Below are 26,810 nucleotides of genomic sequence, written 5' to 3' on the forward strand. Positions count from 1 at the left end.
ATCATTGACGATTCGTATCGAATCGATCGAATAAAAATTCTATATGGCAGGATAGATGGATAATGGTTATTAGATGCATAGGTACAGTGATTCGAATCGTTTCGCGAATCGACAAAAGGTACAAATTTTACTAACATCAAGTTCCCGAAGAAAATATTCATGAAAAAATCCAACCCGCTAAATTTTCAGGTCATTCTGAATCGTTTAAGACCAAATTTGGAAAGCCAATATTAGTAGAAAAGACCAAACTCTCAGTGTTCATGTTTAACCTGCGCGTTACCATAATCTTATATATAAAATTCTTCTGTAATGGCGTATGAATGGTTAATCCTCCTAAACTATTGCTATTTCCATACAAAATAGCTCCTATGCTATTTCCATACAAAACTTTGAATTGCGCTCTATCTAAACGTTAATATTAAGAGCTAAAACTTTCAGAGAATTGTTTTTTATCTATTTGTAACCATTTGAGCCCCTGGGTGCAAGGAAATTCGAAAATGACCATTTTAAGGACCACCCTAATATATATATATATATATATATATATATATATATATATATATATATATATATATATATATAAACTGTATATGTGAACTGTGTATCTGTCTGTATATATCTAAACACAAATCGAGGGATAAGATATGCCTTTTACAAGGCATTACGTAATCCCTCAAACATATCACGCCAAAGTTGGGGCTGAAGTGGGCGTATGGGTGTATGGGTGCACAGGGATAGATAGATGGATAGATAGAGATGGGGGGTCCAGTCGGCAAACCGCATGTAACTCAATATATATTATGAGCGACCTTTATAGAGATCATGTAATGATACACCCATCACAACAGGGGCGAAGGGGCGACGACGGTGGATTGTGTATATATATATATATATATATATATATATATAGGTAACCATCATCTACAGAAATATATACACTGTACATCACCACCATGGTGGTGGTCATGGTCAATGGAGATACATACATACAAATACAAACTAACTGTTAGTGGCCTCTGGGGGGTCGTCGCGGTCGTGGTTTGCTCACTTTGAGACGCGACTTACTCAGAAATTAAGGGGATGAAATGGATTTAAATACACTCTGCAAATGGGATGAGGTTTGGTTTGTAGTTACACCTAATAATGGTGGAAGTTGACGACTTTATATATTTTTCTTACAATTAAGTATTTATAGGTAAGTGAATAATAATAACACGGATCAGAGGCATGGATTCTACAAAAAGTCAACAACTTTTATTTAAAAAAAAAATTCTAGCGCAAAATTCAGAAGATAAAATTATTTACGAACGAAATCTTATGAATATTATTTGAAATGAAAATGAAACTGGCATGGACTAAAACGAAATAACCGAAATGGAAACTAATTAAGTTCGGAAGTAAAAAAAGAACACTTCATCGGAGCTTATTGGAAAAAGAGTGTTTGAGAAAAATAGTGATGACAAAATATATTAGCTGTTCATTTTGAAAGTGACCTAAGACCATTCTCATCTCTCATCAATAAGTTGGCACTTATGCCATTTATAATTTATGATAAATTTTCATAAAATATTCAATAAAATTCATAAAAGCACTTCCAAAATGAAGGTCTCATATAAAACTACTAATTATTTTTATGTTCTCATATTTTTAAAAAAGATAATAATTTAGTAAAAATCGGAATATGAGGATGAGCCTGATTGAGACTGAAGGAAGAAGAATGTAAAGAAGGGTCTATAAAAATTTCAAGTAGGTAAAATCGGCCCAGCAGAAGTTAAGATATCGTATCGTATAGAAAAAACGGTTCATATTCGCCGAGAAATCAAGCATAGATTATAGAGATCAGACAGTTATATCTCCCGAAATAACTCAAATTTTGAAAAATCCTCCTATATACAAATTCTTTACTATGTAACTATGAAAATATAAAAAAAACAATTTCTTAAAAATTCTGGACCAGAATACCTCCGTAACGATAATCAATATCATAATCAAGAATTCAAATGTAAGTGACGGTAAAATTTTGAAATGACCCATTTTTTTCTAAATTTTGATTAAGTTTCGTAATTATATCATTTTTCCTGGCCTATAATATTTCAACATAATCGTTTAGAATTAGACCATGAACATTAGCACTATGGAAAACCTCGTGAAATTAACTGTAACTGCCAAAAATTAACTATAATTACTAAAAATGAACAATATTTAAATTTAAAAGACTATAGGTAATTTTCAAAACTATACCTTCTACAAATTAACTGTAATTAACTGAGGTTGCCAAAAGTTACTTAAATTGCAAAAACTAAAATTTTCTAAACAAACTAAAATTGTCTGAAATTAACCATCATTACTAAAAAATAATCAAAATTGCCAAAAATTATTAAAGATTTTCAAAAATAAAACATATTTGCTGAAAATTAACTAAAATTGCCAAAAGATGAACTATTATTGAAAAAAATTAACTAAATTTACCAAAAATGAACTATTAGAACCAAATAGTGTCAATAAAAAGCAATAAATAATTTAACAATTTATGATGTACGTCTCGACACTGCATATGTGCCATCATTCAGCACATTAATAAATTCAATCCATTAAAAATACAAATTTAACTCACCGTTCCATGAAGAAAACTACACGTTGAATAAAATAAAATTCAACTAGTTGGTATTGGTATTTTGCCTTGAGGCAAGTTACATGAACTTCTCGAAATGTGTAAATAATCGACTTAGTCGATAAAAAATAAATTAACTTATGAGCGATTAAAAGTATTCCGAGTGCACTTATTACACATCATTGAAAACGAACGAACACGTTAACTCGAAATATTTTCTAAAAGCAAATTTTCACAAATCAACAATTTTTATAATTGAACCAGTTTCCGTAGGACTTCAATGGTTTACTATGTTCATTAAGACCAAGTACTCTATCGTCATACCAAGTAAATCGTCTAATTTTAATTTTAACCAACGTCAAAATACTACTCATTTTCTCAAACGTTGATGAATTTTTAAAATTAAACTACTTGTCGTAAGGCCGTAATATTTCAGTAAGTTCTATAAGACCATGATGTATATCGCTAAAAAAATCCATAAAAATCGGCTTAAAATTTTTTTTTCAACAGTTAATTACAAGAAAACGGCTCGGTAGATTTTCTCCTAAAACTAATCAGTATCATTCCCAACTAATATCTTTCGAACAGTTTTTGATTTTTTTTAACCACAATCGATTCGGTAGTATGAGCTTAAATGTGAATGAAAAGTTTAACACTTTTTTCAAATTGCAAAAAAACGGCTCGGCAGCCCGTCTCACAAAACTGACAAACGATAGTCCTCATTGAGATGATTGAGATCAAATGTATTTTAAATTTTTGAAATCGGTCCAGCCGTTTGGGAGAAAACGTCGATTTACATTTAAAATCTGTTCACACACACACACACACACACACACACACACACACACACACACACACACTTTTTCCATATTTGGTCTCATTTGATTCAGAATTGCTTGAAACGTCGAGAAAACATAAAATTAACGAGTCGGATTTTTTCATGAACACAAACTTCTCGTTCGGGAAGTTAATAAAATAAAGTTGAATAATAAAATTTTGTAGTTAGTCATATGATTACCAAATAGTAAAATGATTTTAAAATTAGTTAAATTATTTGTTGCTTTTTATTACGATTATTTGGCTGCAAATAAACATGTATAAAATTTGCTTTCACAAAATAATTTACAACTTTCCCTAAAACCACATTTAAACGTTCTTGTATTCCTTCTATATATTTCTATATTGATATGCGACCTCGAAAAAATATTTTATCTCGCGCCCTGCCATTTTCTGTTCACATTTCATAAATAATTCCGAATAAACTTCTACTAAACTATCAACTTGTATTACATATATAGTGCGTGTGTGTATGTACTATGTAGTATTATGGAATTTAGGCATAGGTCTGGGGTATATCACGTATGCAGTCAGTCAGATTCAGAGTCAGAGTCGGAAATCCTTCCTTCCTCGTCCCTTCGGTTAAAATCCTTTCAAATGCTTTCTAAATCCTTAAGGACGGACACGAAGCCTTCGAGGTCGCCCGAGGAAGATATATAGATATGTTTTTAGTTTAGCTTGTAATAGAGAAATTCTACACGGCCGTAAAAATACTAAATGCGTGCGGGTCAAAGCCGAGTATGTATTTTTGGACACTAATAGTTTATATAAATGTTTCAGTTGCAATTTAAACATTTCCTAAAATGAATGGAATTTTTCCCAGAACAAATCCAACGAACGAAATATATTTCCCTTACATTTTCATCGCCTGTGGCCAAAATGTTAATCGAGTGTGTATATTAAAAGAGGGACGATGGAAAAAGGGAAAAGGGAAAAGGGAAAAACTCACCGCGGAATTTCTCAAAAGCAAAAACGTTTCGTGTTTAATTTCATTTGATAAAATTAATCTTGTACGTCGATGTAAATGATATAAAAAAGATTAGCTAGCCAGGTTTCTTTGCTATGACAGGATATTATAAGGTACAAGATACCTGCATGATGTATAAAATTATTTTTTGCGAAATGAATTACATCCGTTTCTTTGATGTACACAATTTATAAATGTAAGTGACATATTTTGCCTTGAGACAAGATCTCGATACGTGTAAAAAATCGACTTAATATATATAAAATAACACACATTATAACATAAAATATATATGATATATTTTATATTATAATGTGAAATAATATTGCAAGTTATTAATTTTGAACATATTTTCCAAACGTATCACAAAATGATACAAATTTCACCATATTTGATATCATGCTGCTTGATATCGAGCTGTCCAAAGTTGGTATCGTACTCACGTATAATCTTATGATATTTTAGAACGATCGTTTAATGTAGAAACTAACTGTTAAACTTGATTCAAAACGCAAAAAACTTTAATACATAACCACAATAAAATATCCAAAAAAGGCGAATTCCATTTGAGATCTACATAACTTCAAGTGGAAATCTGATATCATGCTGCTTGATATCGAGCTGACCAAAGGTTGGTATCGAACCCGCGAATAGACTTCTGATATTTTAGAATGAACTTTGTCAAAACTACAAATAAATGCCCACAAAAGCGATTTTTATTTGAATTTTATTTAAGACATAACCTAAGGTCGGAATTTGATATCATGCTGCTTGATATCGAGCTGACCAATATTGGTACCGAACCCGTGGATAGTCTTCCTATATTTTTGAATGTTGGTTTGGAGTATAAACTCTAGTTAAATTTAAAAAGAACGCAAAAAATCTTCAATATATAATTGCAAAGAAATGCCCAAAAGACGATTTTCACTTGAGATCTACTCAACCTCAATGAGATCTATAGTGGAAATTTTGATATCACGCTGCTTGATATCAAGCTGGCCGAGGTTGGCATCGTATCCGGATTTAGTTTGTGCTGGGCAACAACGTTCTTACCAGTTACGCCACACACATATTTTTTCCATACATACCCACATACTTTTTCCAAATTGTTTCTCATTGTTCTATTAATTTAGAACTCAAGTTGGAATCATGCTGCTTGATATCGAGAAAATTTGCCACTTTTTAAAAATTTGTTTTTATTCGATTTAGAACTTAAGTTGGAATTTAGTATCATGCTGCCTGATATCGAGCGGGCAGAGGTTGACACGTCCTCATCACGACATACACACACACATACTTTTTCCAAATTTGTTCTCATTCGATTCAGAAGCTAAAGTGGAAATTTGTTATCATGCTGCTTGATATCAAGCTGGCCGAGGTTGGTATCGAAACCATGACTAGTTCGTCCTTACTGGTTACGCCACAACATACACACGTACACACACATACTTTTTTCAAACTTGGTCCTATACGATTCAGAATGAATCGAAACGTCGAGAAAACGTAGAATTAGCTAGTAGGATTTTTTTCTGGAAAACAAACTTCTTTTGCAAGTTAAAAATCGATTTGTTCAATATTTTACCTGATGCAATTTTGTCCATGAAAATTTCGTTAAAGTGTATATTTTTGGAGATATTTGCAAAAAAAAGGATGAAAATCGTGAAAAAATACGAATTTTTCAATTGACGTGACAAATAACAAAAAATTGGCTCACATACTCATATATATATATATATATATATATATATATATATATATATATATATATATATATATACTTTTTCCAAATTTGGTCCCATACGATTGAGAATAACTTGAAACGTCGAGGAGAAAAATTAGCAACTTTTTAGATAAAGATCGATTTGTTCGATATTTTACTTGCTACAATTTTATTTAACATAAAATTTTCACTAAAATGTAATTTTTGGAGATATTTGCAAAAAAGGACGAAAAAAGTGAAAATCGATTTTTTTACCAAAGTTAGTCTTATTCGATTCAGAATGACTTGAAACGTCGAAAAAACACAAAGTTAGCAAGTCAAATTTTTTGTGGAAACGAACTTCAAGAAGTTAAGAATGTATATTTTTGGAGATATTTGCAAAAAAAAATATGAAAGACGTGACAAAAAATCAGTATTTGCAAATGCTAATAACTCGAAAAGCATTAGGATTTTAAAAAAAAATTATAAAACATTTTACTCAACTAGGCCTTGGGCCTTTACCAAAATCCGAGAAAAAAGGAAAACCACACCTCCAATAAGGAATGAAAACCTAGTCCATAATTAGAAATTCCTAAATTATTTTTTTATCACTACATCATTTTTACTTTTAAATTTAGTTAACGGTGAGATGAGCCTAATTCTAAAATTTCATACAAATCAATTTGAAGTATAAGTTTACCTTTAATGGCTGCACTATAAACGCCATACTTTAGCTGATGGTACCTCTGGCTTATGATTCATTATGCATCCGATAAAATATTAAGGCGAAAAAAATTAAAAGTATTATAATTATAATATATATATATATATATATATATATATATATATATATATATATATATATATATATATATATATATATGATATGAATTAATTCCACCACAATACCTTATTAAAGCACATGGCGCAACATCCGGCGTCCCTTCTACAGAGTCCCGTGTCCACCATCGCGCCTCTCTCCTGACAGCACCAACTCGCCGCCACAACTTTTATTTCACATTTACATTTCACCACTGCACATAACTAATTATTGTCACTATCATCAATCTAACTAATCAACTAATCAACTAATCAACTAATCGACTAATCGACTAATCGACTAATCGACTTTGAGACACGATACAATAATTACCGTACTATATATAATATAATATTGCGTAATATTAGCGAAGCAAAGTGGGTGAAGTGACTTCAACGACCGACTGAGGAGTTACCACTAGTCATCCCGGTAGTGTGTTGTCCGGTGATGAATTTGACTAAAAAAGTTTAAGTTGCAAATAGTGTTGCCGGTGTTTAATGTATTATAAAAACCGTTACGATTTGAATTTGAAAAGCGTTGAGTCTTATTAATATTTTCTTCGAAATCTATGAAAATAATCTTTATAAATGTATTATAATAATATAACAAATTATATATAATATATATTATATATATATATATATATATATATATATATTTAAAAATTATTTAACCACATATTAATAAATACATTACCTATAAAAATGATATAAACTAGGTTAAGTGGCACTATTGACTTAAACCATAAGAAGAATTAATATATTAATTTCTGAGTGATTTATCAGTAAACCAAGTCTCTGTAAAGCATTATATGTAATTGTTATTATTAATATTAATTATTTATAAATTGTTTATAAAAAAGTCACTTCAATATTATATAGTCTACCTGTATATTTTTGTATTTATCAACCTGAGTATCTTTCTATTGGTCTACCTGCTCATTTTCGTTTCTTTCTACCTGTCCATCTGTCTACCTGGATAGCTTTTGTGTCTGTTTACCTGTCCATTTTTGCATATATCTACATGTCTACTAGTCTAACTTTGCATCTGTTTACCTTTGTATCTGTCTACCTGTCCATGTTTGTATCTTTTTACCTGTGTTTCTTTTTATCTGTCTACCTGTCGATTTTTGTATCTATTTACCTGGTTATTTATGTACCTGTCTACCTATCTATTTGTGCCTGTCTAACTTTGCACCTATCTACCTGTCTCGTCTATTTATCTGCCTAAGTGTCTATTTTTGTACTTATCAACACCTATCCCATTTTTTATCTGTTTACTCCTAAGTGTTTGTCTTTTGATATGCTTACTTATCCAATTTTACATCTGTCTATCTGTCTGTCAATCTTTGTATCTGTCCACCTGGATATGTTTGAATCTATCTGCCTGATTATCTTTTTATCTGTCTACTTGCCTAATTTGCATCTGTTTATCTGGCTATCTCTGTATCCATCTACCTGTCTATTCTTGGTTATTGTTATCTGGCTATCCTCGTATCTGTCTAACCGTATCTATTTTTTTATCTGTCTAGTTGCCTCACTTTTAATCTGTCTACCTGTCTATATTTGTATCTGTCTACCAGTCTATTGTCGGAAGTATCTATCATCTTGTCTATCTTTTTTTTTATCTGACTATCTGTCTATTTTAGTACCTCTCTGTGTTCTCTTCTCATCTGTCGAGTTGTCTATTATTTTATCTGTCTATCTGTCTATTTTTGTATCTATCCACCTGTCTGTCTTTTTATCTTGCATGTCTTGTCTATCCTAACACATGTCTTTCTCTTTCCCTGTTTGTTTTGTATCTAACTTGTACTTGTCTACCTGTCTATCTTCATACCTCTCTGCCTCTATATATGTCTACCTGTCCAGCTGCCTGTCATTCTATTTGTCTACTTTGCTAATTTAGTATCTGTCTACCTTTATAACTTTTTTAACTTTGAATCTGCAATTCTGTCAAACTGCATAATTTTCTATATGACTATACCAGCCTTCTACCTAAATACCTATCTACGTCTAAATCTCTTTCTCTCTTTCGACCTGTCTACCTGTTGACCTGTCTAGTAATGTTATTTCTATATGAATCAATATCAATAATTCATTTTTGATTACCGAAAGAAAAATCTGCATCTGCAAAACCGCAGGACTGCCTTATAAATTTATATGTAAGAGTGCAAATTTATGCGAGAGTACAAATAGTATTTCATGCAATTTTTTTCTAAAAAGAAGTAGTGAGTATGTATGTAAAGGTGCAAACTTATGCGTAAATCATACTTTTACTTAAAACAGTTTTATCTATACAAAATAAAATATTTCACATCACAGTCGTTTCAAAAACAAAATGTTTGCCATATATAATTTTAACACACAAAAAAAATGAATAACACATTTTAAACGAAAAACAACAAAATTTATTTAACATGTCAAAATTTTAAGTGTAAGTTTCGCGCTATCTTCCAAAAAATGGATCGAGTAAATTATCCGCATTATCATCTGCAAAGGCTTCCCAAAAAAGATGAGAAAAACGAAAAAGAATTACCGCGATATGTCAAAAGGGCAATTTCTGGAGAGCAACATAAACCTGCTTGTCATTTTAAAAGACGGTATGAAATATGAAAAAATACCACAAAAAACATTGAAATCAATTCTAAGTCTTCTAAGTGCGAAAAATGTTTAAAATCAAATGTAAGTATTTTTTCCCTTTTTCCAGTTTGGCCGCAGACAACATGACCTGGTTCAATGGTAAATTCTCAAGATACACCCCAACCGAATACAGGGATGAAATAGGAAGGGTTGGAATGTGGTTTACACGTCTCAATGTCCACAACGAATATCACAGGGACATTGCAAGGGTCAGAGGTCGAATGAAATTCGAATACGACTTGGACTAAAATAATAAATAATTAATTATACTATTAAACTAAATTATGGAAAATGTTCTTATTTTTAATAATTATTTTAAATGCATTTTAATCAGAATTTGAAACGCATATACACTTAGTAGTTACTCAAAAAATGATTTATTTAAAATTAAAGCTGATTTTTATTAAATCTACAAATAGCATACGCTAGTATATTATTAAAAAAAATAATTATGCGACTATTCCGACTTTTGATGAAATATGGATTAAATAAATATATTTAAAAATACTATTTATAAAATACTATATTTTACCTTTAATGTGTTTTTTATTATATGTATCACGATACATAAATTGCGTTTCCATTAATTAATAAATTATTTCATTATATTTAATTTTTGTTGGTTGGTCAAAAACACTAAATAATTAGTGTTAATAATAATCACATAGAGTAATAATAATAATAAGTACCTCAAACTTCATAATTGTATTTTTCTTTTTAAGTAGTGTCTCAGTTGGCGACATAAACAGCATCTGCTTTAACAATAATAGTAAAAGTTAATAAAAAAATTAATTATCAAAAGAAGTATATTAAATATTATATGAAACTCTATTATTTTTTAAAACTTACTTACGTAACAAAAAGCGCGATGCAAATTTAGTTGTATATGATTTATAAAGAATTAATTTTTGTTTTAACAATAATAATACACATCAAGTATCAGAATATTATCAGAATAGGTGTATTTAAATTTGCATTAGAGCAGAAATTATTTTTTAATGAATTAAAGCAAGTTGTTAGTGGTTACATTACAAAAAAATAACAAGACGCAAAGTGAATTATTGGCTTTAGTTTTTTTTTTAGTTTTAATATATAAGTTCTAGGATCGCAAAAAAGAGAACTAAATAAGGTAAATATTTAATAAATAACAAAAGATATAAAATTTTCTTAAGTGCACACAAAGAAAAAAATGTGAGTTTGTACGTGCAAATATATTCTGTACACCGCGGGACATTTTTCTAAATTTCTTTAAATCACTCGAAAATTTTGTACGGAGCACTCTTCTATTTAGCTTAGCAGAAACTAGATAGAATTGACTAAAATTTGGTATAAATTGTCTAATATGCACCCATACAAAAATATTGAATAAAACTAGATGTTTGAACTCGCCCTTAGCATTTTTCCACTACTAAAATTTGGTATAGAACGTCTAATATGCTCTGATATGAAAATATTGAATAAAACTATTTGACACGCCCTTACATTTTATGTGAGTTTGCTATATATGAATTCCGGACACTTTTTTACATTTATTTAAATAATTTAAAAAAATTGTTCGGGACACTCTTTTTTATTTAGTTTAGTAGAAACTAGATAAAATTTATTATGATTCGATGTAAAGAATCCTATGCACTCCGATATGAAAATTAAAAAAAAAAACAACTAGTTTGAACTCGCCCTTAGTATCGTGTAATTTTGCTATATTTGAGTTACTGGCATTCTTCTACATTTCTTCAAATATTTCAAAAATTTTGACGTTTTAACGTTTTATCGTTCAAAATAAAATAGTTTTAACGCCCATTCGAAACTCGAAAATTTTGTTCTGGACACTCTTTTCTATTTAGTTTAGCACAAACTAGATAAAATTCGCTATAATTTTATTTAAACTATTTTATATGCCACCATACAGAGAAATTGTTAAATAAAACTAGTTTTAACGCCCAGTTTTATTCAGTGCACTGTAGAACATTTTTCTAAATTTCTTTAAATAACCCGAAAACTTTCTTTCGGACATTCTTATCCAATTAGCCCAACAGAAACTACATAGATAAAATTCACTACAAATCCATATATACTGTTTTACATACTCCGATATAATTTTTCTAAATAAAACTAGTCTAAAGTCGCACTTTAAACACTAATTCTTTCCTTATCTATGATTAATACCATCAAAAAGTAATGCAATAATAATATAAGAAATGATGTACTAAATAATAAAAATTATCAATAAAAATAAAATTAAGTAAAGCAAAGTTTTTGCCAAATTTTTTTTACAGAATGCAAAATACTTAAAGTTAACAACCACAAAAAAAAATTATAGTTGACATGGAAATGAACAATAAATTACATAGAAAACTTACTGCACAAAATCATTGGGAAAAACACAGAAAAATATTTTTGTTGTTAATAAATTTTATTATAAAAAAATTCATGATTAATACATACATCATTTCTCATATTATATTTTTATTTGTAGCTTTATCCACTGAGGAAGAATCAAATTGGGACTCGAAACATACATTCGATTAAACCAATAAAACCGATTAAAAAAATTTAAAAACATTGTTAAGATTTTTTTATATTATCTCGATGGATACTAGCTTAAAAAACCTTTTTTGTATATACATATATATATATATATATATATATATATATATATATATAAATTAAATATTTTTTGCTTACCATTAGTTTCATAATTCCCAGGCAAATTATTTCCAGTATTCAAGAACAAATCAGACAACTGTGCCAATGTCAAATCCTTCTGGTCCTTCAGCAAAACATCATCATCATCAGCCTCACCAGCATCATTATCTACCACATCATCATTTTCCTCATTCTTCGACTGAGGCACCCACTTATTCATCATCGCATAATGAATGTTCTGTTCGATGGTATCTCTGACAATAAATTTGTAGACGTAAGTCTTTTTCGTCTGGCCAATTCTGTGCACTCGACTTATTGCTTGAATCTCTTCACCAGGGTTCATGAGTGGTTCCATCAGGATGACATGGGTGGCTTCGATGAGGTTCAGACCTTTGGAACCAAATTTGAGAGGCAGCAGGAGGCAGGTTATGTTTGCACTTGGATCCTGGGCAAAGGGTAAATGAAAATGATTTAGATGTAAGTGGTAATATACATATATATATATATACATATATATATACATATATATATATATATATATATATATATATATAATTTACCTTAAATTGTTCAACGGCTTGTGGATTATTGCTATGTCGCACTTTATACAAAATGGAATTTTTCTCGAGAGCTTTACCCACATACTGCAAAATTACTGGCCACTGCGAGAATATTAATACCTGAAAAAATATTATAATAAATATATATATATATATATATATATATATATATATATACATATATATATATATATATATATATATATATATATATATATATATATATATTCCTCTACCTTGACAGATTCATCGTCCCTCTTGAGATTCAAAATCAGCTTGAGCACAGCTTGAATTTTTGTAGAAAAATTACCAACAATCTTGACCTCTTCCATTGCACTGTCATCGTTCTTTAACTTAACATAATTTATCATGGAGACCTCCTGCACCGTTCTGCAAATGCAGCACTTGGTTCTTCTAGTTGACTGATGCTGCTGCAGGGTTGTATTTGTCAAAGACACATTCAACGAGGGAGCTTGGCTAACCAGATTGGCACAGCAGGAGACACAGAAACTGTGACCGCAGGTGAAGACTGCCCACTAGTAAAATAAGTTTTTTTTTATTCGACTTGCAACAGGTTTTGGGTTAAATATCTGATATTATATATTATGGAGGCTGGTATTATATGTAAATGGAGGCTGAGAGTGTTTTGTTTATTGAAGTAAAACTTCCAATAACACTTTCAACAAGGATGAGTTAAACAATTAGCTGCGATGAAATGATAATGAAAGTGATCAAGCGAGTAATGTCTGAAAATGTTTTTGAGAGTCTAAATATATACTAGATATTTTGTAAATGGTCTCGATGGTCTGAAAATGTTCTAGATAAGCTGAAAATTTTATGTAGTGAGGTCTAAAAGTGTTCTAGGTAGTTTGAAAATCTTATAAAGAGTCTGACAATGTTGTACGAATAGTTCCAGACAGCCTGAACATAATCTCGATACTCTGCAAATGTTCTAGGCAGTTTGAAAATGTTCTAGATTGTCTCAAAGTGTTCTAGACAGTCTGAAAATGGCCTCAATAGTCTGATATTGTTCTAGGCAGTCTGAAAATATTGTAGATAATCTGTACAAATTCTACAATGTCTAAAAATAGTCTAAATAGCATGAAAGTAATGTAAATAGTCTGAAAATGTTGTAGGCAGACCAAAAAAATTGTAGACAATGTTCTAGACAAGCCTGAAAATATTTTAGCTAGCCTGAAAGTAGTCTAGTTAGTCTGAAAATGTTCTAGATAGTCTGAAAATAGTCTAGGTAGTTTAAAAATGTTGTGGATTGTCTGAAATCAGTCAAGATAGTTTGAAAATGTTCTATACAGTTTCAAAATAGTCTAGTAGACAGTCTGACAATGTTGTAGATAGTCTGAAAGTACTCTCGTTGCTAGACAGTCTGAAAATGTTCTCGACAGTCTGAAAATGTTATAGATACTCTGCAAATGCTCTTGACAGTCTAAAAATGTTCTTATAGTTCTGAAAATCTTCTAGATTATCTCTAAATAGTCTCGATACTCTGCAAACGTTCTAGATAGCCTGAATATAGTCTAGATGGTTTGAAAATAGTCTTAAGAGTCTGAAAATGTTCTAGATGGTCTGAAATTTTATGAATAGTACACTATTTAGTGTACAATGTTTGAAAACGTTCTAGACCGGATAGAAATAGTCTAAATAATCTGAAAAAATTCTAGATAGTTTAAAAATAGTCTTGATACTCTGCAAATGTTCTAGACACTTTGAAAATAGTATAAATAGCCTGAAAATAGACAAGATAGTTTGAAATTGCTCTAGAATGTCTAAAAATAATCTGGGTAGTCTAAAATTGTCTAGATGGGCTCGGGCTGTAAATAGTCTAGACAGTCTGTAAATAATCTCGAAACTCTGCAAATGTCTCAAGACAGTCTAAAAATGTTGAAGTCAGTCAGAAATTATTCACGATACTCTGCAAATTTTTTAGGCTGTCTGAAAATAGACTAAAAAGAATCTGAAAATGTTCTGAAAAGTCTCAAAATGTTCTAGGTAATCTGAATATTTTATGAATTGTCTGAAAATGTTGTAGACTGTCTAACAATAGTCTAGGTAGCCTAAAAGTAGTCTAGGTACTATGAAAATAGTCTAAAAAGTCTGAAAATGTTATAGAGAGTCTGAAAATTTTATGAATGGTCTGAAAATGTTGTAGACAATCTGCAAATTTCTCTCGACAGTCTGAAAATGTCGTCGACAGACTGAAAATAGTATAAGTAGAAAGTGTGAAAGTGTGTACTGAAAGTAGTAGTAGAAAATGTTCTGAACACTCTGAAAAGATTCTAGGTAGTCTGAAAATGATCTAGATAGCCTAAAAATACTGTAGACAGTCTGATAATAGTCTAGCCACTCTAAAGATAGTCTAAAAAGTCTGAAAATGTTCTAGACAGTCTGAAAATAGTCTCGATACTCAGTAAATGTATCTAGACAGTCTGAAAATGTCTCCAGACAGTGTGAAAATGTCCTAGAGAGTCAGAAAATGTCTTTAGACATTATGAAAATGTTCTACATAGTCTGCAAATGGTCTAGGCAGTCTGAAAATAATTTCGATACTCTGCAAATGTCTCTAAAGACAGTCTGAAAATGTTCTAGACAGTCTGAAAATGCTCTTGACAGTCTGAAAAAGCTGTTGACAGTGTGAAAATGTTCTAGACAGTCTGAAAAAGCTGTTGACAGTGTGAAAATGTTCTAGACAGTCTGAAAATGTCTCCAGACAGTGTGACAATGTTCTAGAGAGTCAGAAAATGTCTTTAGACGTTATGAAAATGTTCTATATAGTCTGCAAATGATCTAGGCAGTCTAAAAATAGTCTCGATACTCTGCAAATGTCTCTAGACAGTCTGAAAGTGCTCTTGACAGTGCGAAAATAGTCTAGATGCTCTGCAAATGTTCTAGACAGCCTGAAAATGTTCTAGACAGCCTGAAAATGTTCTAGACAGCCTGAACATGTTCTAGGCACACTAAAAATTATCTTACGCCCTTAAAATACTTTAAATAGACTGAAAATGTTCTAGACTGTCTAAGTCTAATAATCTAAGTAATCTGAAAATCATCTAGATAGACTAAAAATATTGTAGACAGTCTGATAATAGTCCAGCCACTCTAAAAATGGGCTAAAAGAGTCTGAAAATGTTCTAGATAGTTTAAAAATGTTCTAAACAATTTGAAAATGTTACAGACAGTCTGAAAGTAGTCTAGATAGTCTAAATATAGCCTAGAAAAAATAGCTTACATAGACTGAAAATGTTCAAAGTCTGAAAATAATTAACAATGGTTTCAGACTACAACTACAGCATTTTCAGACAACTATTATTATTCTTGTGATTTTTTAAAATTTATATATTAATATTTATACCTGTTTTCCAAGTGGCTCTATACACACAGGGCAAGTTTCATTATTGTCCTCCATGCCTTCGTAATTCTTCTTCAAACCGTTTAAGTAATTCCAAGAATTGAATAATCTCTGAACTGTTTGCAGATGCATCTGACGATCACGTTCTAGTCTCGATTTTTGAGCAGGAATCTAATAAATTTATAATAAATCAATAAAAAATAATTAAAAACACTTGATTTTGTCGTCTAACCTGATGCGATTCAAAGATATTCAAATTGCTCAACGGATTATTTTTGGCTGCTGTCAGCTCTTGTAAAACTTTAGGTATTTTTGATGGTTTTGGAGCATCCTCTCCATCAATTTTCAAATTCAGTTCCATTCTAGTTTTACATATATCTGGGTAATAAACAGAATAATTATTGAATACAGTTCAACGAATAATATACATTCTTTATCTAGTTACCTAGTTCATCACCGGCAGCGACCAAGTCAGTCAATTTTATCCAGAATTTCCTCAAGTTCTTGAATTCAGTCTTATAAGCCTCTATTAATTTCTGGTGCGTCTCACCGTCTTGTATTGCAAATTCATATTGAGCCTCAATCGTTCTACTTCTGGCTACCGATAATAATGATTTTATAACTAGTTCTTCGGCTCTGGGTTTCCAAGAACCTAAAATGAAATAAGAGAAATTTATAGGGATGAGCAATATCAAGATTTTCCAAACAAAATAAAATGTAGATCTATTTTAGACAATTTATGTGATTTACGAGTATTTCTCCAATTACTCCAATTTTCAACATTTTCAGACAAATTACAAACTACATTACCTTATCAGACAACTAACAATATTTTCATACAATTAATAACCTTTTCTGAAAAATTACAACATTTCTGTTTACATTTTCATATACCTCACAACAACAATTTTCAGACAGCTAACAATATTTTGAGACAGATCACATAATTCTAAAACAACTCACAGCATTTACAGACAACTTAAAACATTTACAGAAAACACACAAACTTTTCAGAGAATCTATAACATTTTTAAGCAATATACAGCATTTTCAAGCGAATATCCCCAGACAATATACAACATTTATAGGTAAATATACAACCTCTTCAAATAATTTATAATGTTTTCAGCAAATTTACAACATTTTCAACCGTTTCGCTACTTATTCAGGCAGATCGAAACATTTTAAGGAAGATTTTCATACAACTCACAACATTTTCAAATAACTCACAATATTCTCAAACAACTCACAACGTTTTGCGGCAGCTTCCAACAATTTTGGATAATTTACAACGATTTCAGACATCTAACAAAACTTTCAGACAACTCACAAGATTTGCAGACAACTCAGAACATTTTTAGTCAACTGACAATATTCACATAATTATAGAGCAACTCATATAATAATCAAGCAACTCACAACATTTTCAGGCGACTGGCAATATTCTTATGCAACTCACAACATTTTCAGACAAGTCACAAGTGAGTTGTTCGAAAATGACATAGATTGCATAAAAATGTAAAGTGTATAAAAATGTTGAAAATTGTTTGAGAATGATGCGAGTTATCTGAGAATGTTGTGAGTTGTCTGAAAATGTTGCGAGTTGTCTGAAAATGTTGTGAGTTGTCTGAAAATGTTGTGAGCTGTCTGAAAATGTTGTGAGTTGTCTGAAAATGTTGTGAGTTGTCTGAAAATGTTGTGAGCTGTCTGAAAATGTTGTGAGCTGTCTGAAAATGTTGTGAGTTGTCTGAAAATGTTGTGAGTTGTCTGAAAATGTTGTGAGTTGTCTGAAAATGTTGTGAGTTGTCTGAAAATGTTGTGAGTTGTCTGAAAATGTTATGAGTTGACTAAAAATGTTGTGAGGTATCTAACAATGTTGTGAGATGTCTGAGAATGTTGTGAGGTGTCTGAGAATGCTGTGAGGTGTCTGAGAATGTTGTGAGGTGTCTGAAAATGATGTGAGGTGTCTGGAAAAGATTTGAGTTGTATCGGAATGTTGTGAGATGTCTGAGAATGTTGTGAGATGTCTGACAATGTTGTGAGTTATCTGAGAATGTTAAAATAATCTAAGATGTTTGAAAAAAAAATGGAAATAATTTCTGAATTGTCTGAAAATCTTGTGAGTTGCCTGAAAATATTCTAGAACTGCCAAAGCTTTTACAAAAAATATTGTAAACATAGAACAAAAATATTTGTTAAAATGATTATAAATTTATAATAAATGTTAGTTGCAAATGTTATAAATTTGAACTTTGATATTTCTTTGACAGAGTCTTTAACAGAGTCGCCTTAAACATACAATACGAGTTCACTAAAAAATAATTTTGGGCTATGAACATAACGTTTCAATAGTTTTGAGATGTATTAAAATAAATACGAGTACCGGGAATAGCAAATCTTCAACATACTCTTATTTGAATCATGTTAGGAGCGTACATTAATCACGTAATCAAATTTTTAAATATTTTTAAGGACCGTCCCACCAAACATCACGCACATTTTCAATTACAAATTTGTTTGTTTTTTCGAAAATTTTTGGATTTTTTTTGAAAATTCGTGTAAAAAATAAATACACGTGATATCTTACTATACCCCTCCCTCGTGATATTTCGTGATTTTTTTGTCAAACGTGATTAATGAACGCCCGCGTATGTTACAACAGAAGACCGATAACATGGCATAGCCTAATAAATTTACCTTCGGTCCTAACTTTATTCATGTACCAATTGGCCGTCTTCACTTCCATCGAATACATAACTATCTCCATGGCATCGACCGCCTTCTTCAACTGGCACAGCCTGCATAGTTTCTTGGCCTGCTTCTTCCTCTTCCGCTTGTTGACTTCCTCATCTGCCTCTCTCAGATGACAGCTCGAGCTCTCTTCCGTTAAACTCCTGAAGAGCGGTTGGCTCATAAATGAAGCCGTCGAGGATTCGTCGACTGTCTTTGGCAGATCGGATATCTTTACCATCTTTACAAATTCCAGACAATCGTTGTAGGTGTCTGTTATTTCTGCGCACCAGGTTTTCAGGTTGTGGCTGAAGCGGTGTACGTTGTCCCATCTGAAGAGAAAAATTAGTTGTGAGTGGTAAGACTAGGGGGCGTCCATTAATCACGTAATCGATTTTTTAAAGATTTTTGCACCCCGCCTCCCGTAGTGATATTTAGAATTAACCCCCTCCCCCACCAAACATCATGTGTATGTTTAGCCAAGTAAAATTTTCTGAATTTATGAAAAAAACTTTTTATTTTTTTTTTTAAATCTAGGTGATATATTACCACGTGATTTTTCATGATTTTTTGTTAATGCAAAGAGCGGTCATAAATTAGTTAAAAGTATCAAAAATGAGCAATAAAAATTATAAATTGGAATAATGAGCTATAACTGGCCAAAGCAAATTAATAGTGGCAAAAACGAGAACAAAATGACAAAAATGGACTATAAATGGCAAAAAAGAATTTAAAATAGCAAAAATGAGCTATAAATGACAAAGACAGATTATAGACGACAAAAAGGAGCTATAAATGGCAAAAATGAGTTCAAAATAGCAAAAATAAATGACAAAAACAAGTTATAAACGACAAAAATGAGCTATAAATGGCAAAAAAGTTCAAAATAGCAAACATGAAGCTTTAAATGACAAAAACAAGTTATAGACGACATAAAAGAGTTATAAATAGCAAAAACGAGTTCAAAATAGCAAAAATGAGTTCTAAATGGCAAAAGCGAGCAATAAAAATTAGCTATAAATGGCAAAAACGAGTTCAAAATAGCAAAAATGAGTTATAAATGTCAACAACGAGCCATAAATGACAAAAACAAGGTACAAGCGTTAAAAATGAGCTATAAAAGGCAATAACGAGCTATAAATGACAGAAAGTTATAGACGACAGAAAAGAGCTATAAATGGCAAAAACGAGTTCAAAATAGCAAAAATCAGTTATAAATGGCAAAAACGAGTTATAAATGACAAAAACAAGTTATAGACGAGAAAAATGAGCTATAAATGGCAAAAACGAGTTCAAAAGCAAAAATGAGCTATAAATGACAAAAACCAGTAATAGACGAGAAAAATAAGCTATAAATGGCAAAAACGAGGTCTAAATAGCAAAAATGAGCTATAAATGACAAAAACAAGTTATAGACGAGAGAAATAAGCTATGAATGACATAAACAAGTTCAAAATAATAAAAATGAACTATGTATGGCAAAAACAAACAATAAATTGCATAAATGTGCTATAAATGGTACAAACGAGCTATATATGGCATAAACGAGCTGTAAATGGCATAAACGAGCTATAAATGACATAAATGATCTATAAATGGCAAAAACAAGCTCAAAATAGCAAGAATGAGCTATAATTGGCATAAATGAGCCAAGAATTGCAAAAAAGCTATAAATAGCACGGACAAGCCATTAATGGTAGGGAAAAACTATAAATGGCAGAAATTAGCTATAAATGCCATAAACTAGTTATAAATAGCACGAACGAGCTGTAAATAATAAAATCGAAGTATAAGCGGCAGAAATTGGTTTTAAATGGCGTAAACTAGCTATAAATGGTTCCAACGCTATAAATAGTAAATTAAAAGTATAAATAGCAAAAAATAGCTTTAAATAGCACAAACAAGCTATAAATAGTCAAATCAAATTATAAATAAATTAAACGAGCTCAATATAGCAAAAATGAGCTACAAATGGCATAAATGAGCTATAAATGGCTTAAAGGAGCTATATTTGAAAAAACGATACCATAAAAATAAACTACAGTTCCCAAGAATAAGCTATACTTGAAAAAATGAGCTTAACGGCAAAAAAAATATATGTTCCAAAAATTAATAATAATTGTAGTAATATGCAAATAATCGACTCAATAATAAGTATTAATATTAGGACATACAGGGTATATGCCTCAAGTGCGCGCTCTTTAATTATTCCATTAGATTGAACTAATCAATTTATACAATTATAACATACAATTATTATTCATAATCTAGTAATTTTCTTACTGGCTGTCTTGCAAAACTTTTAGACCAAACGTATTGTTCAACTCGCACTGAACTCTGTCAATAAGTCTGCTCTCGAAGCCTGAAGTTGTTGCAAGTTTGAAAATAGCTTGCCACCAATGATTTATCGGTTTCACAAACTCCCCATACAATTTATCGATTTCATTCTTTGATTTTTCATGCTCTAATTGTACTTGCAAAACCTAAAATGTAAAAAAATATTGAAAATTAGAAACTTGGAGATAAATTACTTATTAATGTAATTTACTATACCTGTTGATAATACACGCCCAAGTATCGAATTTCTAAATTGATTGCTCTTTGTTTATACATTTGCACTTCTTTGGAGATTTCACATTCACCGTTTGAAGTTGAGATGTCGTATAAATTGTGCAAAGTATGAATTTTCTGCAATAAGAAAGGTTCGTGATTGAACAAGAATTATAAAATATTTATAATATAATATAATAACGTACCAGCAAAGAATCAATATGAAAATCTTTCTCGTACTTTTCAGCAAGTGCTAAAACGCCTTCATAAATAATTTTGGCATTTTTTATATCATCCTCTAATAAATAAAGTCCAGCAATACCTGAAATTAAATTAATAAAAATAAAAATTAGTCATTTTAATAGAACATTTTGCATTGGACTTCTTTCTAAAAATTAAGACCATGGGACATTTTTCTACATTTTTTTTAAATTACATGAAAATTGTTTTCCGGACACTCTTTTTTTGTTAGCTCGGCAGAAAGTAGATAAAATTTTATACCATTCCATATAAACATATTCATATACTCTGATACAAACATTTGGAACAAAACACGCTCAAAATCGTTAATATGTATCGTACCAATTTGCTGTCTAATATTAGGGACATTGTAATATTTTTTTTAAATAACTCAAAAATTTCGTTCTGGGCACTCTTTTTTATTTTAGCTTAGCAGAAACTAGATAAAATTTACTATAATATAATATAAATTACCATTCATGTCACTGACAGTTTGCCTGAGAGCCTCCTCGACTTTTAACTTTTCTGCAGCCGTAAGATGCTTCAATAATTCATTCATTGTCAAAATTTGTTTATTCTGAGTATTATTGTGAATCAAGGGCTGTGTGCAATCCTGGCGAAGACTCAAGAAAGGTTGCAGAATCTATAATAAAAAATATCAATTAACTATTACTTATTAGTTGTAAGTATTGTTTACTGACACCGAGTTCTTAGTTGGGCTTACCGAGTTCATAGTTTTGATATCAAAAGAGCCCAAAGTCGATGTGAGGTCATACTTTCGTAACTTTTCAAGAAATATATCACACTTATCTTCATGTGCTTGTTTATAATAAAAACTTTCAATTTCCGAAAAGTCTAACCATATTTCTTGAATCTCTTGAGGCGGAATATCAATCTAAAATAAGAAATAAGAATTTTGTTTTGTCAATAAATTGAAAATGAGCAAAATTAACAATTAAGTCGTATACCTGATCCAGGACATCCTTTTTTTCTGTTCTCCACATAATTTTTCCAAGGATATCCAACAAAGGTTTGGAGTTTCCCAAGACGTAAGGCACAAAAAGTAACCACGACCAAGCGTCCTGGTTGCTGTAAGGCTCCAAACCGAGAAAATGTATTAGACCGTATAAATCTGCAAAAATATTTCACAAATAATAATATATAAAGTCTTGCAATAAATATTTATAACTTCGATTTGTAACACAGTATAAATATATTGACCAAGTGCATTTGTTTACGTTTTGGACTGTAGCTCTAAAACTAATTTTAATATCAAATTATGTTATAGGACAAGTTTGTAGCAAGGTAAATTTTATACAAATTTTTCATATTTCTATGTTTTTTAAAATGTTAAAGTCAAAATAATACTAGCCACAATGTTAATATGCTAATGTAGTGCATTTGTTTACGTTTTGGGTTGTAGCTCTCTCACTAATTTTAATATACAATTATGTTTTATGACAGGTTTGTAGCTGGATGAATTTCCTACAAATTTTTCATACACTATAAAATTGTACAAAACATATTTCTATTTATTAAACACTGTTAAAATCAAAAATTGTATATCACTAGCTACAGTATGAATAAACTGATCTAAATGCTTCAGGCTACAAATTCTTCATATAACATAAAATCGTACAATCAATATTTCTATTATTTAAATTGTGTTGCGGTCACCACAAGATACAGTTCTAATATACTGAACCAGTGCATTTGTATTATTTTTTGGGCTGTAGCTCTTTAACTAATTTTAATATCCAATTATGTTATATGACAAATTTGTAGATAGATAAATTCCCAACATATTTTTCATACACTATAAAATCATACAATAAATATTTCTATTTTTAAAAAAACGTTGAAGTCCTTAAAATGTACATCACTAGTCGCAGTGTTAATATGCTGATCTAGAGCATTTGTTTACGTTTTGCACGCTGCAGCTCTATAACTAATTTTAATATACAATTATGTTATACAACAAGTTTCTAGCTAGATATATTTTCTACAAGTTTTTTATACACCATAAACTCATACAATAAATATTTCTATTTTTTATAAACTGTTGAAGTCACTACAAGATGCAGTTTTAACATACTGAACATGTGCATTTTTTAAATTTTTGGGCTATAGCTCTATAACTAATTTTAATATCTAATTATGTTGTATAACAAGTTTGTAGCTACATAAATTTCCCACAATTTTTTCATACACCAGAAAGTCGTACAATAAATATTTATATTTTAAAATTCTATCTTAAATATATATATGTGTATGAAAATATATCTTTTCTCACCTTCGACAGTCTTCTGTATGGGTGTTCCAGTGACAGCCCATCTATTAACACTTGCCAAACATTTTGCAATCTGTGAACTGTGTTTTACAGCACTATCGACCATTTGTCCCTCGTCTAAGCAAATTCTCCACCACTGCAGAAACATAAGTGGTGAAGTCAGACGATCGTATCTTCTTGCATAACGACCAGTTCTATAAATAATAAAATTAGAACTACTTGCACAATGACAAATATTTTCATGAACAAATATGTACAAACCTGGAACTATTTTCTCCCGAGCATGAACTATGATAAAATTCATTTTGCAGAATGTTGTAAGTTGTTAGCACTATATCGTAACTGGCCAAAGTTAATGGTGACACCCAACCGTGTTTTATACCCCGATATACAAAGTACTTTAACTTGTTCTTCTGTAAAAAAAAATGTATTAATTTAATTCTTTAATATATCAACTACACAATTAATTATTTATAACACCTTAATATGTCTCCTAATTTCATTTTCCCATTGTGTCGACAATGCTAAAGGTGACACGAGCAATGTTGCACCAGAAACAATCTTTGTCTGCAAATAAAATATATGTATAACATACTATTCGATGGTATAAATCTTATTACATACTTCGAATTTCCAGCATGCGGGACAAATATGTATGTCTTCAGGTTTAACTTTCAAGTCAACTTTATAAATGCATTTAAAGTGCTGCATTTTATCACAATATATGCACTGCACTATACTATCACTAATCTGATCTTTGCCGCAGACACATTGGAAAATTAAACCTAAATGTCCTGAAATAAATCACAGTGATGAATATGTAATATAAATATTTTTAGACACAAATTTTTACATTTTAAACAAATTCAGACAATTTTAAACACATTCAGACGCTTTTAAACAAATCCAGACACTTTCAGACAAATGCAGACACTTTTAAGCAAATCCAATCACTTTTAAACCAATCTTGGCAAATTTAGACAAATCCAGACCATTTTAAAGCAGTCCAGACTATTTTAAAGCAATCCAGGCAATTTTAAAGTGATCCAAACATTTTTAAAGCAATCCAGGCAATTTTAAAGCAATCCAGAGCATTTTGAAACAATCCACACAATTTAAAATCAATACAGACCATTTAAAAGCAATCCAAAGCTTTTAAAAACAATCCAGACAATTTAAAAGCAATCCAGACAATTTTAGAGCGACCCACATAATTTTAAAGCAATCCAGACAGTTTTAAAGCAATCTAGACCGTTTTAAGGCAATCTAGTCAATTTTAAAGCAATTTAGACCATTATAAAGAAATCCAGACAGTTTTAAAACAATCCAGATAGTTTTAAAATAATCCAGACAATTTTAAAATAATTCAGACAATTTCAAAGCAATCCAGACAATTTTAGAGTAATCCAGACAATTTTAGAGAGATCCACATAATTTTAAAGCAATCCAGACAGTTTTAAAGCTACCCATACCATTTTAAGGCAATCTAGTCAATTATAAAGCATTTTAGACCATTATAAAGAAATCCAGACAGCAATCCAGATAATTTTAAAGCGATGAAAATAATTTTAAAACAATCCAGACAGTTTTAAAGCAATCCAGACAGTTCCCAACAAACCTAGACAATTTTAAAGCGATTGGCATTTTTTGAGCAATCCAGACCGTTTTAAAGCAATCCAGACAATTTTAGAGTAATCCAGACAATTTTAAAGCAATCCAGACAAATTTAAACACATCCAGACAACTTTAAATGCATCCAAACATCATTATACAAATCCAGACATTTTTAAAGCCAAAAAATCACATTAATCACAACAATTACTCTATTCATTTAGTCTTTAACATTTATTACCTTTCTCTGATTTTTCCAAATCCTTCAATTTCTTCTCAAATTTCTCGTAAAATGCTTTAAGACTTCTATTCGTATATTTCCCAGGAAATTTGCCATTGCTTTTTCTCATCAGCTTGCTGAACAAAAAGTGCGAATGATAGGACGGAGATTGTTTTTGACTCAAAGTAAAATCAGTCTTTTTTAAAGTTTCTTCTAGCAATAATAAGTCTTCTTTATCATCACACCAATTCCTAATGAAAAGAAAACAGTGAAAATAAATAAACAAAATATTCATATATGGATAATGGATACATTTAATACTTACATTACTTTTCGTGGGTTCATTAAGATTAATGATAGAACTTCCACGGATTTGCCCAAGCCCATTTCATCAGCCAAAATGCCACCAGTCGGCAAAGATTTTACAACAGGCTTAACACAAGTCAAGTACTGTAAATTTTCAGAGTAATAAATCAAAGTTCCATCAGGTGATTCCAATTGTATATAGAGAGGATTTAGAATATCTAAAAACAGAAGCAATTAAACAATATGATCAAAATTATAATAAAAGTATAGTTTACTACCTTCGTTATCTTCGTTATATTCTCTATGAATCATCCATCTAACAGCATCCCCTTGATATCGTCTAAGGGTGGGTCTCAGGTGTCGATGTTGAACACTCAACATGATATTTTCTGATATGCTTTCATCAGAGTGAAACTTTTTTAAGAACTCGTATATCACATTTGGATCTTGAGCATTTAATTGCTTGTCTTTCCATGCCGGAGTCTTTTCCTTATTAGCTAAAAAAAATAACAATAGTAAATACAAGTACAATTTATTTCTTGGGCTAATTGTACAATAAATATTTCTTTTTAAAAAAACAGTTAAAGTCAAAATTTGTACATCACTAGGCACAGTTTATAAATATGCTGATCTAGTGCATTTGTTTACATTTTGGACTGTAGCTCTCTCACTAATTTTAATATCCGATTATGTTATAAGAAAAGTTTGTAGCAAGATAAA

The 26,810-nt window shown here is 30.5% G+C and overlaps 1 protein-coding gene across 1 annotated transcript; it reads right to left on the minus strand.

Annotated features, from left to right (window-relative positions):
• Positions 1-10,253: 10,253 nt before the first annotated feature.
• LOC113364168 (E3 ubiquitin-protein ligase SHPRH-like) lies at positions 10,254-26,402 on the minus strand. Its single transcript, XM_026606648.1, has 21 exons — positions 26,369-26,402; positions 26,110-26,308; positions 25,806-26,035; positions 24,578-24,747; positions 24,434-24,520; positions 24,215-24,366; positions 23,957-24,147; positions 22,632-22,795; positions 22,388-22,558; positions 22,138-22,306; positions 21,630-21,745; positions 21,427-21,561; positions 21,157-21,356; positions 18,841-19,205; positions 16,589-16,795; positions 16,376-16,521; positions 16,147-16,314; positions 13,016-13,315; positions 12,780-12,899; positions 12,259-12,664; positions 10,254-10,328 (listed from the first exon to the last, which is right to left on the minus strand). Exons 1-21 carry the CDS (start codon positions 26,400-26,402, stop codon positions 10,303-10,305), a joined length of 3,756 nt encoding a protein of 1,251 aa, XP_026462433.1. The 3' UTR covers positions 10,254-10,302.
• Positions 26,403-26,810: the final 408 nt, after the last annotated feature.

This window comes from Ctenocephalides felis, unplaced genomic scaffold (genome assembly GCF_003426905.1).
Source record: "Ctenocephalides felis isolate EL2017-DRISC unplaced genomic scaffold, ASM342690v1 CF-g0.4_SCAFFOLD_00845, whole genome shotgun sequence".
Classification (NCBI taxonomy): Eukaryota; Metazoa; Arthropoda; class Insecta; order Siphonaptera; family Pulicidae; genus Ctenocephalides; species Ctenocephalides felis.

Bases quoted from the DNA above. Each gene is read 5' to 3' on its own strand.
- LOC113364168 (XM_026606648.1), bottom strand. From the start codon at position 26,402: ATGATTCATAGAGAATATAACGAAGATAACGAAG. The intron at 16,796-18,840 runs GTAAATTTATTA...ATTTCATTTTAG, and splicing joins GAATAAAGTTAGGACCGAAG to GTTCTTGGAAACCCAGAGCC. The intron at 10,329-12,258 runs GTAAGCAAAAAA...TTATTGTTAAAG, and splicing joins TGGGAATTATGAAACTAATG to CAGATGCTGTTTATGTCGCC.